This window comes from Jaculus jaculus, chromosome 2, assembly GCF_020740685.1.
Source record: "Jaculus jaculus isolate mJacJac1 chromosome 2, mJacJac1.mat.Y.cur, whole genome shotgun sequence".
In the NCBI taxonomy this organism is placed as follows: Eukaryota; Metazoa; Chordata; class Mammalia; order Rodentia; family Dipodidae; genus Jaculus; species Jaculus jaculus.
Window position 1 is genome coordinate 6,985,395 of NC_059103.1, and position 17,751 is coordinate 7,003,145.

The following is a 17,751-nucleotide window of genomic DNA, read 5'->3' on the forward strand; positions in this document are numbered from 1 at the left end:
ACCCTGTGCATCTGGCCTGTGTGGGTACTGGGGAATCGAACCTGGGCCCTTAGGTTTAGCAGGCAAGCACCTTACCTGTTAAAACATCTCTCCAGCAACCCCCTTCCTATTTTTTAAAATTTATTTATTTGAGAGAAAGAGGCAGATAGAGAATGGGCGCACCAGGACCTTCAACCGCTACAAATAACTTGAGAAACATGTGCCACCTTGTGCACTTGGCTTACATGGATCCTGGGGAATTAAATTTGGTCTTTTGGCTTTGCAGGCAAGCCCCTTAACCACTAAGCCATCCCTCCAACCTCCCCCCGCCTTTTATTTTGGAGAGACAAGATCTCCCACTGGCCTGGAGCTCATCAATTAGGTTAAATTTGTTGGCCACTAAGCTCCACGAATCCTTCATCTCTGCCTCCTTGGTACTAGGATTACAGGCATGCACCACCATGCCCAGTATTTTCCTGGGATTGAGGCAAGCACTTTTAACAACTGAGCTATCCCCTCAGCCCCAGCCCATTTTTTCAGTCTCACTCTAGCTCAGGTTGGCTTTGAACTTGTGACAATCCTCCTGCCTCAGCCTTCTCAAGTTCTGGGAACATACATGTGAGCCACGAGGCCTGGCTCTTGTCCTGGTCTCTGTCCCCATGTGAGATGACTCGGGCAAAGCCTGCAGCGGCTCACGCGGAAGGGAGTCCTGAGGGCCCTGGTGGGGTAGGGTGCCACCAGCTCTCCTTCCACAGCCTGTCTGCCCTGTGAGGCTGGCCACCACTCCGGCTGGAGGAGCAGGCCACAGTCAGGGGGTCCTGGGGTCGGCTGCAGAGACCTGGTGTCAGAACTCCACAGCGGCAAGGACCACTGGTGCCTTGCTCCACAGTCTGTGCAGATGGGGAGGGACAGGCAGGCTGGCGACTCTGCCCGTCAGTCCCGCTGAGGATGGGGGGACAGCACTCCTCATACAGCCGGGTGGCCAGGGTCCTGAAGCCCTTGGCTTCTTGGAACATTCCTGTTGACACCCTAAGCCTGGGCTATGCTCTCTGCCCATCCCTCTTGTAGTACACTGCAGACTCATCTCAGAGCCCCACCAGATGTCACTCAGAGCTAGAGGCCTGGCAGGCCACAGGCCAGGTGAGGGGCTGGTCCCCAACCCTGGGAGAGGACCCACTGCTCCAGCAGCGAAGCGTAGGTCCTATCAGCTGTCAGAGGTGCCTGACCAGAGCGGGCTAGGGCAGGGACCAACCTACATGCAGGTGATCTGGGAGCACGGCGAGGGAGAGGGAGAGGGGGAGGCACCACCTTGTGGCAGTCCTCGTGTCCCAGGAGGCAGGCCCAGGCAACCCCCCAGAAGGCAGTGGGAGGAGGCGGCGGTGAGGCCCGGTGCCCGTCAGGGCAGCCCAGTATGCAGGGTTCCCGGCTCCGTCACCCTCCACACACCTGGGGCATCTCAAAACAAGTTCTTTATTGCAAAGATACAAAAGCAGTCACAGCAGCGACATGTACAGCAATAAATTAGGTGGTGGCCATGATCAGGGTAGGGCACAGATGGGGATCCACAGTAGATGATCTCAATAATTTATAACATGGGGAAAAGTAGCACAAAAAAAAAAAATAAATATTGAAATGAAACTGCTGAGGAGCAGGCGGCTAGGGACGCTAGGCCTTGGCGTGGCCGGCATGTGTCCCCGCTACCTTTGAAAAAGCAACGCTTGCCTTCTTTGGGAAGTAGGAGGCATGACAGAAAACAAACCCATGTGACAGGGGTCCTTGTCTTTTTTTTTTTCTTAAATAAAAAAAAATTCCATATATTAAATTGTGACAGTGAAATTTCAGTGATATGGAGGGAGGAACAGAGCAACCCCGCACCCTTCCTGCCCTGCTCTGCCGGGCGCCCTGGAGGAGGGCAGCTCAGACTGCAGTGGCAGCTCCGCCCAGCCTGACGGCCCAGGATAGGGAGCCCCTCCAGCCCCAGTCCCAGCCGTGCACACCAGGCAAGGAGCGGGCAGCAACCCATTGGTAGGAGTTACCTGCCTTTGCGCCCCACGGAGGGGGACACTGGGGACCCAGGAATGGACGAGAAAAGGCTACCACTACTGCAGCTTGCCTTGGGGGCCCAAAGATCATACATGGTGCCTGCTGGAACCGACAGGTGACCCCCAACCGCCCAGCACCACAGTGGGAAAACCCAGAAGAGGCCACCAGCACCCCCTGGGCCTCTGTCCATGGCAAGTGGTCAGCTTGTGGAAAGCAGGGAGTGAAGAAAGCCCCCTACTCCTGTCCAATCCACTCTGCTAATAAAGATCTACAGTATCAAACTGGGAAAGAAAATTGCTATGAAAAAATCTGTACGATAAAATGTGTATAGAATTTTATATATATATATATATATATATCTCATATATATACCTTCTCTCTTTCTTTAAATATTCCCATGGTCCTTATTGATATCCAATATGGATTACCTACCATGGCTATGGTTTCTACAGCGCCCTCTAAGTGCCTGGCTGTGGTGTGATGTGGCCTGCACCCTCTCCTCACCGCTCCCCAGGGCCTGAGGAACAGTCAGCCACACAGCAGCACCACAGGGGACCCCCAACTCCTTCTGTTCGTTTCGAACAGTAGACCAGAACTAAGTCACAGCCCTTGGGGCTGTTTGTCCTCCAGCCCCCTTCGGACCTGGCCACACCCTACAACACAGGCTTGGGGGTGTGGGTGAGGGGGCAGGCCGAGGGGGACCGGCCCCTCTTGTCACACATGTTGGCTCCGGGCAAGTGGCAGTGCCTGCATTGACTAGCTCACTCCAGGCAGTGTCTCAGGGATACTATCCACTCGCCCGGCTACCGCCCTTCACGGGAAGGGTCCCCAAGATGGCCAGTGGTCTAGAACTCCACAGAGGAGGAACAGGCAGGGGTTTAGGTGACAAGCACCAAGGTTACGAGTATCCCTGCACCGTTAGCCTCGCACTGACCTGCCTGCAAGGCCCTGTGGCCCACACCTACCCTCCGGTCAGCGCCCGTGTCCCGGGACCTAGGCACCCTACACTCCCAGCCCACCCTCACCTACCTCACCGACCCATCTTCCTCAAGCCAGTCCACTCCACACAATACCCTCAACTGCCACCTCCACATCCCTCTGACCTCACCTGCTCCTCCCCAGACAACAGCAAACAAGAGGCAACCCCAGTAACTGGACTCCCATGGTCCACTCCTGAGCCCGCCTCACCAAGACCTGGGATGGCTGCTTGCTCTGGCACCATGCTGGGGGCAGCTTCCTCTGCAGGGACACTACATGACAGTGCAACCCTGTGCACGTGTACTGGACAGGCCCTCCCATGTGACCATCTGGCCAGCTCCTCCTAGTCCACAGGGGCCATGATGGTCATTGCAGGCGACCCCCACCAATAACTGCCTCCCGGGACCTAAAGCAGGTTAGTGCCCTTTGGCAGACAACGAGAGAGCCAGAGCTGCCAACAGGCCTTTTCCACCACCCGTATGCCCAGGCCAGAGGTCAGCAAGGGCAACATGGTGTCTGTCCTGGCTGGGGCCCAGGTCATGGGCGGAGTGGAAGATGTGTCCCCATACACTGCCACAGAGACCTGGCTCCTGAAGTCGCTCCTCTTGGCGGCTCATGTGGCTCCCACCAGCTCCTGAAAACGCACATGTAGGAAGGGAAGGGGTGTGAGTGTGTGCATGAGGCAGTGTATGGCACCGGCTCGTGGGAGCCTTCCCTTCACCTTGCAGCTACCACCTCTCCCTGCTGGCCCTGCCCTTGGCCCCACAAAGTTCTCAGTGGGCAGATGGACGTGAGGAGTCAGTGCCAGGGAGCCCAAGACAGGCACGAGGGCCGTGCGGATGCCCACCCCCCCGCCCGGCCCCGGCGGGCACTAGGAGGCAGCTGAGAAGGGCACGGAGGTGGAGGAGAGCTCGGCGGACTTCACGATGGTGATGACGCTGGTGGTGGCCACCTTGGTGGGCGTGACAGGCCCGCGAGCCACAGTGCGTGCGAAGGTCTGCAGGGCCTCGTACTTGGAGCGCAGGGCATCGAGCTCCAGGCGCATGCTGCTGTTCTCCCGGGCCAGCTTCTCCACCTCCTGCTGCAGCTCCACGCGCTGCCGCTCCAGCTCCTCCTTCTGCGTCACGCGCTTGATGCGGCAGCTGGCGGCGTACCCGCGGTTCTTGAGCGTGCGCCTGCGCTGCTTGAGCCGGGTGACCTCCTCTTTGGTGAGCCCCCGCAGGTGCTGGTTCAGCTCCCGCACTGACATGGACACCAGCTCATCGTCGCCGAGCACCGGGGCGTTCTCGCCCGCCTCCTTCTTGACCTGCAGGGAACAGCGTCCTCCTTAGCGCCGCGGGGGATGCAGACGTCCACGCTGCGGTCAGTCCCCAACCCCCGCGACCAAAAGCCAGGTACACAGACCCAGCAGTGCCCCTTGCACCATGGGGCTCTCAGACACGCTGCTGCTGTGACTCGCTCTCAACAGGTAATGCCCCTCGGGAAGTGCTGACGTCACCAACCACAGGGTTGCACAAGATGGGAGTCTGGCCAGAGATGCTCGATATGAACGGGAGCTCAACCAGCCCCTCCAAGGGAGGCACAGCAGCCCACCCTTCCGCACCTACCGTCCACCCACTGAGGCAAAGCCAGGGTCTGGCTGGACGGGGTGACCTCGAGGGAATGGAAACTCTGGAGGGTACTCAGGGCCTCGGCCAGCTCACCGAGGGAACCCCAAGTCTACCTACAGCTCTGAGAAGCCCCCGAGTCAGGACAGCCAATCCACGGGCTCCCGTGGGCACGGAAGTGACAAGGCCCCAGCAGGCAGCAGAGCTGCTTGAGGAGGAGCGGCAGGCTGGAACAGCCGCTTGCCAGAGACCACTATGTCCACACCCGGCGCGAGGGGGAAACCGCGGGCAGAAGACCTCCGGACGCAGCCTCAGCTGCCTGCATGTGCCCTTCCACCCCTTGCCATGAGTGCCCCCCCGGGTGCCAAGGCCGGGCTATTCTTCTGGGCCGTGAACTCACTGTTCCTCGTTGACTCCCCCCCCCCATCTGTCCTCCCGCATACTTCCCAGCCGAGGGGCCCTTCCTGAGGACAAGGCCATTCTCACTCCCCAAGGGCAGCACTGGACAAGAAGGCCCCGCCCACCTTACCTTCAATGCCTTGTTCGGCTTGGGATTCGTCGTCATAACCTGGGCCCGGTCACCAGGACAGAACCACGTGGAAACGGCAGCTGCAGAGGCACAGCGGCGGTGTGGGTTAGGCCCCGGCAGGCTGGGGGACAGTGCTGCCTCGCCACCATGAGGAGGGAGGAGGCTCAGCTCTGCGTTCACACGACCCAGTCACGGTGACAGGACGGGACTGTCCGCACGGGGTACAGGGGTGAGTGTCCCAGCCAACCTGCTGCATCTTCCCAGCAGCCTCGGGGGAGACCTAAGCCCACCCTCAGCTCTGAGACCAGCCCCCGGGGCTGTCAGGACCCCGCGTCCCCAGCAGTCACACACAGTCCCTTGTCCCCAAGCTAGCATCTGCTACCGGTGCTATGGAGTAACTGCCAGTTGCTTCCTGTCCTCACTTTCCTCCTGAACTCAGATAAGATATCTAGCCCCACAGAGGCGCTGCATCCTACAGAGCAAAGGGACAGACGGACGGACGGCTCACAAAGCCACACCTCTGGGAGTAACAACAGTACACGGCCCCGGAGGAGCGCAGAGGGCCGCAGGACACTATCCCTGCCATGGTCTGGCTTCTGCGAAGGAGGAGGGTCCTTTTGGGGGAGCCCTGCCCTTGCCAGGGGTCTCACCCCTGAGACGTACCAGTGCAGAGCACCGACCACCGTGTCCCTGCCCCGCCCTCCTTGCAGCCTGTGGGACACCTACCGCAGCCAAGGGCACTGCAGCTGTGACATCACCACCTCCGCCTAGGCTGTCCAGGCGACCCTGTGGCCCCAAGAGAGTGAGCAGGGGCTCCCAGGTGGGCAGCAGGTTCAGAGGCTGGGGCCGGAGACCTGGGCATGGAGCCTCAGTCTCCAAGACCTAATCGTCCGCCTGGCTGGACCTGGCCCCGCCACCCCCCGCCAGCCCCCTTGCCCGCCCTTCTCATTTGCGAGCCTGCATTGTGTCACACATCCTAATCATTCATGAAAAACCCAGCCAAAGCATCCAAAGCATGATTCCCCTCTGATAGTTGCCATGGCGACCTTGGGAAGTAGCCAGCCCTGATGGTCGCCATGGCAACGGAGAAGCCCAAAAGCAATCATCAGGACTTCGGGTCAGGCCTGTGCAAAAGACATCACACGGTTGTCAGACAGTAAACAAACCCCTTCATTCCCCACCACCACCACTATGGAAGAGGCGGGGGGGGGGGGTACCCAGCTCCTACATTCCAAACCCCAACAAGATGAGCACACGCAAAAGGTATGAGGGGAAACACTCCAAGGATGGTGCAGGGGACCCTGGGTGACCTCCACTGTCCCCTCCCTGCAGACCAAGGACCCTCGGGACCCTGGGTGACCTCCACTGTCCCCTCCCTGCAGACCAAGGACCCTCGGGCCTGAAGCTCTCCAGCCTGTGGCCACAGCTCCAATGGGGAACAGTCTCCACAGCCTCTCACCCTCTACCGCCAAAGGGTGCCGGAGTCTTGGCTCTGGGCTGCACAGTCAGCACCCTGGTGACACCGTCAGCCACTCCCGTGGACACTGGTGGTGGCCAGCCCTGATGCAGGGAGCTCTGGTGGGCAGGTGGAAAGGGGCAAAGTGCGCTTGCAGAGACCGACCAAAGCAGCCGTGGGGTGGTGTGACTGAGGCAGGAGATCACACATAGGAGGCCCGAGGGGTGTCCACGGACCCCTCCTACCCCACTCCTAAAGAAGCCAGGGGCTCCTCACCCTGGGAGGGACCCACACACCAGGCGCCTGGGAGACCAGGAACCATGAGAAACTTTTCCGTGGAGGGAGGAGGCTGGGCAGCGTGAGTGGCATAGCTATGTGGTGAGTCACTGGCTGTTTACAGAGCCTCTCACATTCCCACACAAGGACGCCCCTCCTACCCGCATGCTCATGGGCCCCTGGGGCTGCCGCCAGCAGCGGAAAAGGAAGGTTCCTGGGAAGAAGGGGCCTCAGGTCAGACCCAGGGGTGCCATGAGGCGCCGGGCACCAAACACCAGAGCTCAGCTCACAGAAAGAATCTTTCCACTCCCATGACGTCAGTGCTGGGACATCCAGGTGGCCAGGATGCTCACGGGACTGAGCTAGCCCCCAGGTGACCCCACAGAGGTCAACTGATACATCCTATATTCCAGGAGGTCACCTGGACAGCAGGATGGGCCCCTCCCAGGCTCTCCCCCTCTACACCCACCTCACTGGGCATCTGGGCTTCTCCCAGGATACCGGAGACAAAACCAATCCCTGCCAGGGTTGCGCCAGTGCCCTGCCTTCAGCCCTTAACTAGCATAGGTATGACACATGACAGCCAAGCAGGCATGGGCAAATGCCACCCCCCCACACACAAGATTTGTTCGAGGATAAGCCCTCTGCTTTCCAGCTGGGGGGTCACTGCCTAGGGAAAAAAGAAAGAGCCCCAGGGACCTAGCTCCTCACAAAAATCCCAGGGCTGGGGCTAGAAAAATGGCTCAGCAGTTAAAGATACTTGCTTCAAAGCCCACAAGCCTGGGTTCAATTCCCCAGTCCTCAGGTAAAGCCAGATGCACAAAGTGGCATATTCAGGTAGAGTTTATGTGCATAGGCAAGAGGCTCTGGTGCACCCATTCTCTCTCTCTCAAATAAATAAATAAATAAATAAATAAAAAAAATATATATATATATATATATATATATTTTAAATTTTTATTTATTTATTTGAGAGCAACAGACACAGAGAGAAAGACAGATAGAGGGAGAGAGAGAGAATGGGCACGCCAGGGCTTCCAGCCTCTGCAAACGAACTCCAGATGCATGTGCCCCTTGTGTATCTGGCTAACGTGGGACCTGGGGAACCGAGCCTCAAACCTGGGTCCTTAGGCTTCACAGGCAAGCGCTTAACCGCTAAGCCATCTCTCCAGCCCAAATATATATTTTTTAAAAGGGGAGGGACTGGAGAGATGGTTAAGCTGTTAAGGCACTTGTCTGCAACATCTAATGACAGGGTTTGATTCCCCTGTACCCACGTAAAGCCAGATGCACCAAGTGGTGCATGCATCTGAAGTCTGTTTTCAGTGGCTAGAGGCCCTGGCCCACCCATTCTCTGTCTCTCTCTGCTTACAAGTAAATAAAAAGTATTTTTAAAAAGATCTCAGGGCTGAGCCTTGCAGGTGATGCTGAGAGAAAAATACCCACTTGGGGTGTGGGGGGGGTCTCAGACCACACCTTCAAGCCTACCAAGCTCCCACCTGGTAGCTGGGCACACACCTCCAACAGGTCTCAAAGCCCTGAGTCTCAGCCAGGCCTCGGGTGGAATGAAGACAGGGCCTCCTAGCACCACCTACCCCAGCTCAGCTTCTAACCTAAGGGTCCCTGTTCTGCGGGAGGCCTGAACCCTATGTCAGGACAGTTCAGCCTCCATCCTGTACAGCCAGCACGGGGGCAACCTTCAAAGCTGAGAGGCGAGGCCAACATGGGCCACGGGTCAGGCACCTGCCTTTCAGTCGCCGGAAACAGCCTGGGCATGGTGATTTTCACCAACTTAGTATGTGGTAGAGGTTGCTGCCAGAATGTACCTCTGCCCCCACACACATCAAGTACCCTCTTGACTTTTTAAAATACTTTATACATCCAAGGCAAACCTTGCCTGTCATCCCAGCTGCTCAAGAGAAGCACAAAGTCAAGGCTAGTCTGAGCTACAGAGTGAGTCCAAAGCCAGCCTGGGCAATTTAGTTAGTCTTTGTCTCAAGATAATAAACAAAGAGATGGCTGGGGAGGTAACTCAGGGTACAGCGCTTGCCTAGCATGTACAAGGAGGACGTGGGTTCCACCTCTAGTACCCTTAAAAAAAAAAACAGCCAGGCGTGGTGGCCCACTCCTTTAATCCCAGCATTTGGGAGGCACAGACTGGAAGATCACTGTGAGTGTGAGGCCACCCTGAGACTACATAGTGAATTCCAGGTCAGCCCTGGGCTAGAGCAAAACCCGACCTCAAAAAAAAAAAAAAAAAATCATAGGCTGGAGAGAAGAAGGCTCAGTGGGTAAAGTGTTTGCCATGCAAGCATGAGGACCTGAGTTTGGACCCCAGCACCCATGGAAATGCTGGGTGGGGCAATGCATGCCTGTGATTTCAGAACTGGGGAAACAGGAGAATCCCTCGGGCTCGCTAGCCAGCCAGTCTAGCTGAATGGGTGAATGCTGCATTGACGAGAGACTCTCTCAAGATGTAAAGAGTGACTGAGGAAGGCACTTGACGTTGACCTCTGACCGTCGCACACGGGTACTGTGCGGGCACGCACAAAATCAGTCAAGTGAAATGGCAGTAGACCTTGGGAAGGAGGTCCAGAAGGAAGCTTCATTGTTTTGAGGCCTTCTTGTGGTGCTGGAGATGGAACCAGGACCTCACGCTGCTATCTATGTCTCTACAACTGGGCTACACCCCAGCCCCAGAGAGATCGCTAAGTGTGAAAAGTCTGCAAAACAAGAAATGTCAAAACACTGAGCCGCCAGGCGTGGTGGCGCACACCTTTAATCCCAACACGGGAGGCAGAGGAAGGAAGACTGCCATGAGTTCGAGGCCACCCTGAGACTCCATAGTGAATTCCAGGTCAGCCTGGGCTAGGGTGAGACCCTACCTCAAAAAAACAAACAAACAAACAAAAAAAACGGAACCAATGTGGCATCAGACTCCATAATCCCACACTTGGGAGGCAGAAGCAAGAGATTCAAGGACAGCCTGGACTACACATAGCAAGATCTTGTCTAAAAAAAAAAAACAAAAAAAAACTGGGCGTGGTCGCACACACCTTTAATCCCAGCACTTGGGAGGCAGAGGTAGGTGGATTTCCGTGAGTTTGAGGCCACCCTGAAACTACACAGTGAGTTCCAGGTCAACTTGGACTAGACTGAGACCCTACCTCGAAAAACCAAAAAATAAAATAAAATAAAAAATGCTGGGTGTGCGAGTACACACTTGTAAGCCCAGTACTGACGAGAGAAGGCAGGAGTTCAAGGCCATCCCCACGACATAGTAAGTTCAAGGCCAGCATGGACTAGAGGCCTTGTCGAAAGAAAAGGAGGGAGGGGGCTGGGGAGATGGCTCAGTGGTTAAGGGTACCTGTTTGCAAACTCTGCAGGTTCAGGTCGAATCCCCAGCCACTCACCCATGTAAAGCTAGACAGGCGTTCGTTTGCAGTGGCAAATGCACAGCATGCATGCATGCGTGCACACAGGCAAGCAAATAAATTTTTAAAAGGGAAGGAAGTCAGTCACTCTGAAGGGCTCTGTAAGCCACTGAGCCCAGCAGCCTCCTTCCTGAGCCCAGGCTTAGAGACACGGAAGCAATGGCCATGCCACACCGGAGGGTGTGCCAAGGCCCCACACCATACCACAGGAAGACACCGAGAAGCTGGCTTCCCTCCCACCAGGGCCCAAGGCAGTGCCCAGCACTAGCAGCTTGTCGGCATTATAAAGATGCCTTTCTGGCAGTTTCTGACCCAGACACTAAGGGTCTTAGGTGTAATGGCCCTCAACAAAGAACACGTGGCCCCCCAAGCCTCTGGAAGTTCAGAAAAATCATGGAGAAGTTTCAGCAGTCAGTGCCAATGCTAGAGTCCTGGGGCAGAGCTCTGAGCCGGTGCTGTGTGAACTGCTGCACCGACCCAAGCAAGGTGCATCAAACTGGGAGGTGGTCAGGAGGCTCTGTCCGGTCTCTCCTCTGAAGAAAGGGAGGCGGCGGCAGCCTCGGACAGTGCCACACCAGACTCAGGGCCCGAGGTAGACAAGCCCTCGTATTCTAGGACACACTGAGGTAGCCCATGAGCTCAGGGAGGAACTCTGCAGAGCGTGGGGACGTGGGCATGGAGGTGTGGCTCAGCGGGTAAAGTACACCCTCAGTTCAGATCCCTACAACCCACACAGAGCCACGTGCAACAGTCAACCTCTGTAACTGCCAAGATGGGAGGCAGAGATCGCAGGATCTTTGGAAGCTTGCTAGCCTGGGGTACACATCAACGAGATCCAGCCCTGCACTTGCCTGCGAAGCCTTAAGGACCCAGGTTTAACTTCCCAGAACCCACGTGAGCCAGACACACAAGACCATGAGTGTGCACAAGGAGGACCACATGTCTGGAGTTTGACTGCAGTGGCTAGAGGCCCTGGTGCACCAATTCTCTCTCTCATTAAAAAGGAAAAAAAAGGCAGACGTAGTGGCGCACGCCTTTAATCTCCGCACTTAGGAGGCAGAGGTTGGAGGATCGCCATGAGTTCAAAGCCACCTTGAGACCATATAGTGAATTCCAGGTCAGCCTAGGCTAGAGTGAAACCCTATCTCGAAAAACAAAGAGAGAGAGAGATCCAGCCTAAAACAAAATAGAAGGCAAGAATGACAACAGGTTGTCCTCTGACCTCCATACATAGGCTGTGGCATGCACCCATGTGTGTGTGTGTGTGTCTGTCTGTCTGTCTGTCTGTCTGTGTCTGTCTCTCTCTCTCTCTCTCTCTCTAGATAAACTGGGGCTGGAGAGATGGCTTAACTGTTAAGGCACTTGCCTATGAAGCCTAAGGACCCAGGTTCAACTCCACAGATCCCACACAAGCCAGAGCACAAGGTGACGCATGCATAAGGCTGCACACGTACACAAGGTGGCACACATATATGGATTTCATGAACAGTGGTTGAAGGCCCAGGCGTGCCAACTCACTCTCTGTCTCTCATAAAAAGAAAGGCCAGCCGGGCATGGTGGCGCATGCATTTAAGCCCAGCACTCAGGAGGCAGAGGTAGGAGAATCACCATGAGTTTGAGGCCACCCTGAGACTACAGAGCAAATTCCAGGTCAGCCTGAGCCAGAGTGAGACTCAACCTCAAAAAACAAAAAAGAAAAGAAAGGCCAGTCTGTTGGGCATGTCTCAAAAAAAAAAAAAAAAAAAAATTGAGCCAGGCGTGGTGACACACGCCTTTAGTCCCAGCACTTGGGAGGTAGAAGTCAGAGGACTTCTGTGAGTTCAAGGCCACCCTGAGAGTACAAAGTGAATTCCAGGTCAGCCTGGGCTAAGGTGAAACCCCACCTCACAAAAGAAAGAAAACAAAACAATAATTTAGCCTGCCTTTAATACCTGCACTCCGCAGGTAGAGGTAGGAAGATCACCATGAGTTTGAGGCCACCCTGACACTACATAGTGAATTCCAGGTTAGTCTAGGCTAGAGAGAGACCTTACCTCAAACAAACAAACAAACAAACAAACAAACAAAAAAACAAATTAAAAAAAGGAGGTTGATAAAAATAACCTTGAAATTTAAAAAAAAAAAAAAAGGAGGTTGGAGAGATGGCTTAGCCATTAAAGTGCGTGCTTGTGAAGCCTAAGAATTGGTGTTCGAATCTCCAAGTCCCATGTAGCCAGATGCACAGTGATGCAAACACGCCATGTCACACATGCGCACAAGGGGACACATGTGTCTGGGGTTTATTCGCAGCAGCTGAAAGGCCCTAGCACGCCCATCTCTCTCTCAAAAATAAATAATAAAGAAAAAGCAAGACATGGTGGCACACGCCTTTAGTCCCAGCACTTGGGAGGCAGAGATAGGAGGATGGCCATGACTTTGAGGCCACCCTGAGACCACATAGTAAATTCCAGATCAGTCTGGGCCAGAGTGAGACCCTACCTCAAAAAAACCAAACAATTTAAAATAAAAAACCAAAAAGATAAACAGGGGCTGTTGAAATTGCTCAGTGGTTAAAGGCACTTGCTTGGAAAGCCTCACAACCCAGGGTTCAATTCCTCAGTAGACACATAAAACCAGACGTACAAAGTGGCTCATGCACCTGGAGTTCGTTTGCAGCAGAGGCGCTGGCATTCCCATATGCTTTCTCTCTCTGTCTCTCTAATAATATTTTTTTTTTAAAGAGGGTAGAAATTCAGCCTAGACATCTGGGGCAGCAGGTAACCCAGGCCTAGCTTAGACTGGCTCTTTCAGAGAGTGAGCCAGGTACAGGCCTCCCATTCCCATGGCCTGTCTCCTACAAAGGAGGATGTGTCCTTCTCATCACTAGTCTCCCAAGACTGGCAAGACAGGAAGATGGAGGAGGATGAAGATGGGAGACACATTCCATCCAAGAGGACTAGGTTCAAACTCTAGGCAGCAAGCGGCAAAATGTGTCACGTGACAAAACCCTGATGCTACAAGTCTACAGAGCTGGGGCCATCAGCGATGCTCAGCCTGCTTGGGAGCCTTTGTTTTTTTTGAGACAGTGTCTCACTCTAGCCCAGGCTGGCCTCAAACTCATGGCAATCCTCCCACCTCAGCCTTCTGAGGGCTAGGACTATGGGTGTGAGCCACCATGCCTGGCTCAGAGTGGAGCGCCCTTTCCACATGGGTCTGTGGGGCACACACAGGACAAGCACCCAGAGGGCAGGTGTCAGTGAAGTGTAGCCACAGCTGCTCCCCCGGCTGGGTGAATGGCAGAACCTCTCATTACCGACCAAGAAGGCTTCATGGCTGGGCACCCCCCAGTCCAGCCCTGGCTGGCCACCGTCCCATAAGCTGAAACTGTCTGCCCAGTACTAGAGGACGTCTGGTCACCTTGCGTTTCAGTCTGAGGAAGCTGTGTCATCCTGGCTCTGTTCAGTGGTGACTCAGGCAGTGGCTGCGAGGCAGACAACAGGCTGCATGACACACCCCGTGAGCAGCCACTGCCATGCCGGGTGCCCCTTGCCCAGGCCTCCTCGCCCATAGCTGGCTAGGTGATCCCTCTGCCACTAGCCTCCCTGTAGGGATCTGTTTTGTCCCTGGTGGGGACTTCGGCCAGCTCCTAACACTTAGTTGAAGATGTCCCCTGGGAACAGCCTAATAGCCAAACCTGTTTCCAGTTCTGATGACAGCCCCCACCACTCAGACAGAATCACCGCCAGCCCCTTATCCCTCTTCCTCATCTGCTCTATGACCTAGTTCTGTGTTCTTTTCGAGGTAGGGTTTCACTCTAGCCCAGGCTGACCTGGAATTCACTATGGAGTCTCAGGGTGGTCTCAAACTCACAGCCATCCTCTTACCTCTGCCTCCCAAGTGCTGGGATTAACGGCGTGTGCCACCATGCCCAGCAATTTATTTATTTATTATTTAATGTGTGTATGTCCGTGTGCAAAGGGCCAGTCCATGTCATGTGGGTGTGGGTGACTGGGGACTTGCCTGAGCAGGCTCTGCTGTTGTCTGTAACGGCGGAGCCATCTCCTTGGCCCCGTGACCTAGTCCTCACCCCTCCATCCCCATTCACTTGTCTGTGAACACAGGGCCCAGAGTCCAGGCTAACCTAGACTATGTAGCCCAGGGTGGCCTCAGACTGGAGATCCTCCTGCCTCAGTTTTCCAAGTGCAGGGACATCATGCTCAGCTCACGATCCAGTCCTGCTCTGGCCCCAGGGTCTCTTGCCAGGCCCCATGCAAGCCCAGCTTCTCTCTAGTCCCCAGCTTTGGCTCATCTCTGACCTTGGTGCCTCAAACACACAGCTTCACAGGCGCCAGGGGTCTTGTGGTCCCTCCTGAGACCTCCACTCCCTGGCTTGGTTACCATCTCTGGCCCTTCCTATGGCTCCTGAAAGCCCCTGCCTGTAGTGGATATAGAGGTCTCCACCTCTCCCCCCACTCCTGCTTCTTCCAGAAAGCCCTCCTAGATGTCCTCTTTGGAGTAAGCATCCACTCTTGACCTAGACCTAGTTCTAGAACTTTCCTCCAACTTCCTCATTGCACCACGCACTCCCGCCAGGCAAGGAACCTGTGGTGGCTACAGCAGCTTTCCTTGGTACCATCAAGGTATTGAGAAAGGTCTGCTTTATAAACAAGAGGGATGGGGCTAGGCAGGGAGGAAAGCTTGGCAGACGGCCTCTTTGAAGAGAAGGCTGGTGCCACACCAGACCTGTCCCCCTAGCTCCTGACCCTAAACTTTCTGACCTCAGGCCAGACCCAGCACTGAACCTTGGAACCTTCAAGCTGCAGCTCCCTGCCCTATACTGGCTGAGCGGTGGGCTACATGATCACCCAGGTTCGTGTCTACCTGCCGTGAAATTCTATAATTTTCAGATAACACTTTCAGTTTCCTGCAACTGTAAGAAAGAGGAAATACAACGCTTCGGTGACTTATAAAAAGCAAAAGTAAATACAAGAGCAACAACGCATCTTCCATGAGCAGAGAACAGGGAGGGTGGGGCGGGAGTGAGTCACTGTTTACAGCTCCCGGGATCGGCCACACAGAGAATTCTCCCAGCTGGCCGGATTTCCACTTCCCCTGTGGACTGGACCCGACGTCCAGAAAGGCCACTCCAAGAAACCTTTAGACTCAGAAACAGCCGGGGCAGGAGCAGGCACAGCTTCCAGCTCCAGACAGCAAGCAGCTCAGCCCAAGGCTATAAACAAACCCGCCAGCAGGACAGACTTTGTCCCGGACAGAGTGGCTGGAAAGATCTTAAAAGGCTGTGGAGCAGCCTTGCTGGTGCTGGCAAAAGGGCTGGACACATAAAGGCCTCCGAGAACCCTCTGTCCAACTCCCATTTTTAGCCACCACCTGGAAAGTACGCAGCACTGAACTTGGAACCCAGCCCTCCAAGCCAGGGCTCGGTTCAAGTACAACAGGCGCATGTGTTCTGGAGGAGAGGCCTGACTGGGCCTTCTGCTCAAATGAACGCTTTATTTTGGAATTGCAAGAGGTCTAGTTTTAAGTTAGAACTGTAGACTCCCTCCACCAAGGTCAAACTCAAGACATTCCTGTTGGGTTGGTTAAGGAGGAAAATTCTTGTCAGCATGGGCTGCCCACAGTATAACAGGCCCTAGGTTCATCCCATCTACCCACACGGCCCACTTTCTTGTCTAGATAAATACATTTTGTTTTGTTTTGCTTTGCTTTGGAGTTTTCTGAAACAGGGTCTCACTATGTAGCTTAGGCTGGCCTTGAACTCAAGATCTTCTTGCCTCACCTTCAAAGTGCTGGGATTACATACAAGCGCGTGCCACACCAGCTTCAGATGAACACCTTTTTGAAAGCTCTTTGAGCCCTGAGAACATCAGGATTGGAAAGGCCAGATCTAAGGCATCAGAACACCTGCCTACACTGTACCAAATGCCCTTCACAACGTAGTTGTCACAGCAAGACTTCATCAGCGCCAATCAGGGGGGTCCTAGAGCTTACTATGGACAATCAGCGGGAGGGGCTGAGCCACGGAGCTGGCTCTAGGTGTCGTGTGGCATGGGCTGGGTTTTCAGAGCCACGTTGTTTTCCAGGGATGGGGGTGGGAGTGGGCAGGCGACCGGACAAGGGAAAGGTGGGTGCCTCATGGTTAAGCAGTCAGTGAGTGAACGGCTAGGTGCATCCAATTCCTACTTTAGCTGTTACAAGACCTGAGACAAGGCACGGCAGGCAAAAACGGTTCACATGAGACAGGAGGACAAGAAGCTGTGGGGCCCCCCAAGCCCCCAATAAGTTTTGTGCGGCCTGAAGTGACTGCGGTCTCCCAGAGTGAGACAGAATGCCAAAAGAGGAGGTCCTACTCCGGGCGCCAAGCACCACGAGACTTTCTGCCACCTCGGGTTTTGTAAATTGCTCCTGATTTCTTGGCAAGACAAGCGCGCGCGCACACACACGCGCGCGCGCGCACACACACACACCTATCTGCTAACCCGATGGGGGGGGGGGGCAAAAAAAAGCACACTTAAGACTTGAACAGACCCATGGCCTCCGACCACACCTGCAGAAAGTGAAGCCACAGGCTGGCCAAGACAGTCACCTGCCTCCTTCCCCACCCATGGCTTCCACGTACCGGCTTTCCTTCCGGCACCCCGGGCGGGTCAGCTGATTAGAAAGTGACACCAGCTGCCCGGGCCTCCGGGAGGATCCGACCGAAGACCTCCGGGACGCGGCGGGCGGCAGCGGGTCCCGGTGAGCGCGGCCCGGGCGCTCGCTCGGCCCCGGCACGTGGCGGCCGCGGTGCCGCTCGGGGTGGCGGAGGCGCCGCGCCCGCGCTGTCACCCCGCCCCGGGTCCCGGGCGGCTCTGAACCCGCACGCGCAAGACCAAGGGCTCCGGGCAGGTGCGGGACCACCGATGTCGTTCCCCAGCCCAGAGTCGGCCCCTCGGGGAAGTCCCGACGGCCGTGACTCAGCGGCCGGAGCCGACCCGTCCCCGCGTCCGCCCGCAGACCCCCCACTCACCGGCGTGGCGCAAGGCCCCAGGCGCGGCGGCTTCTCGCGGGCACGCGCTCGGCTCGCGCGCTCCCCTCCTCGCGCTCCGCACAGCCGCCGCCTCTGCCCAGCGCTCGGCTCCGACTTCGCGAACAACAACAAGTCCCCGCCGCCAGCCCGCCCGCCGCCGGCTCCCCAGCGCTGACACCGCTTCCGGGATCGCGCGTCAGCGCGCGTCAGCGACCCGCCCCAGCCCCTCGCTCCCTGCCGCAGCCACGCCCCCATCGCAGGACGAAGCCACGCCCACAGAGCACCACCTCCTCGCTTGCCCCGCGCCGGCGCCACGCCCCCATCGCGAGCCGAGGCCACGCCCTCCACATGCCACGCCCCTCCTCTGCCCCGCGCCTGCGCCACGCCCCCATAGCAGGGTGATGCCACGCCCTCCACATACCACGCCCTTCGCCTGCCCCTGC

General features: G+C 56.1%; 1 protein-coding gene across 2 annotated transcripts; it reads right to left on the reverse strand.

Annotated features, from left to right (window-relative positions):
• Positions 1–1,430: 1,430 nt before the first annotated feature.
• On the reverse strand, positions 1,431–17,331 carry Mafk (MAF bZIP transcription factor K). 2 transcript variants are annotated; one of them, XM_045144530.1, is made up of 3 exons: positions 17,309–17,331; positions 5,137–5,216; positions 1,431–4,306 (listed from the first exon to the last, which is right to left on the reverse strand). In XM_045144530.1, the coding sequence occupies exons 2-3, from the start codon at positions 5,170–5,172 to the stop codon at positions 3,872–3,874; spliced, it is 471 nt and encodes a 156-aa protein (XP_045000465.1). In that variant the 5' UTR covers positions 5,173–5,216; positions 17,309–17,331; the 3' UTR covers positions 1,431–3,871. The 2 variants fall into 2 exon arrangements, with proteins under 2 accessions (XP_045000465.1, XP_004666401.1); XM_004666344.2 differs by lacking the exon at positions 17,309–17,331 and adding an exon at positions 5,863–6,010.
• Positions 17,332–17,751: the final 420 nt, after the last annotated feature.

Coding starts and splice junctions, on each gene's coding strand:
- Mafk (XM_045144530.1), bottom strand. CDS start 5,172: ATGACGACGAATCCCAAGCCGAACAAGGCATTGAAG. Junction 4,307..5,136: donor AGCCGAACAAGGCATTGAAG/GTAAGGTGGGCG, acceptor TGTTCCCTGCAG/GTCAAGAAGGAGGCGGGCGA.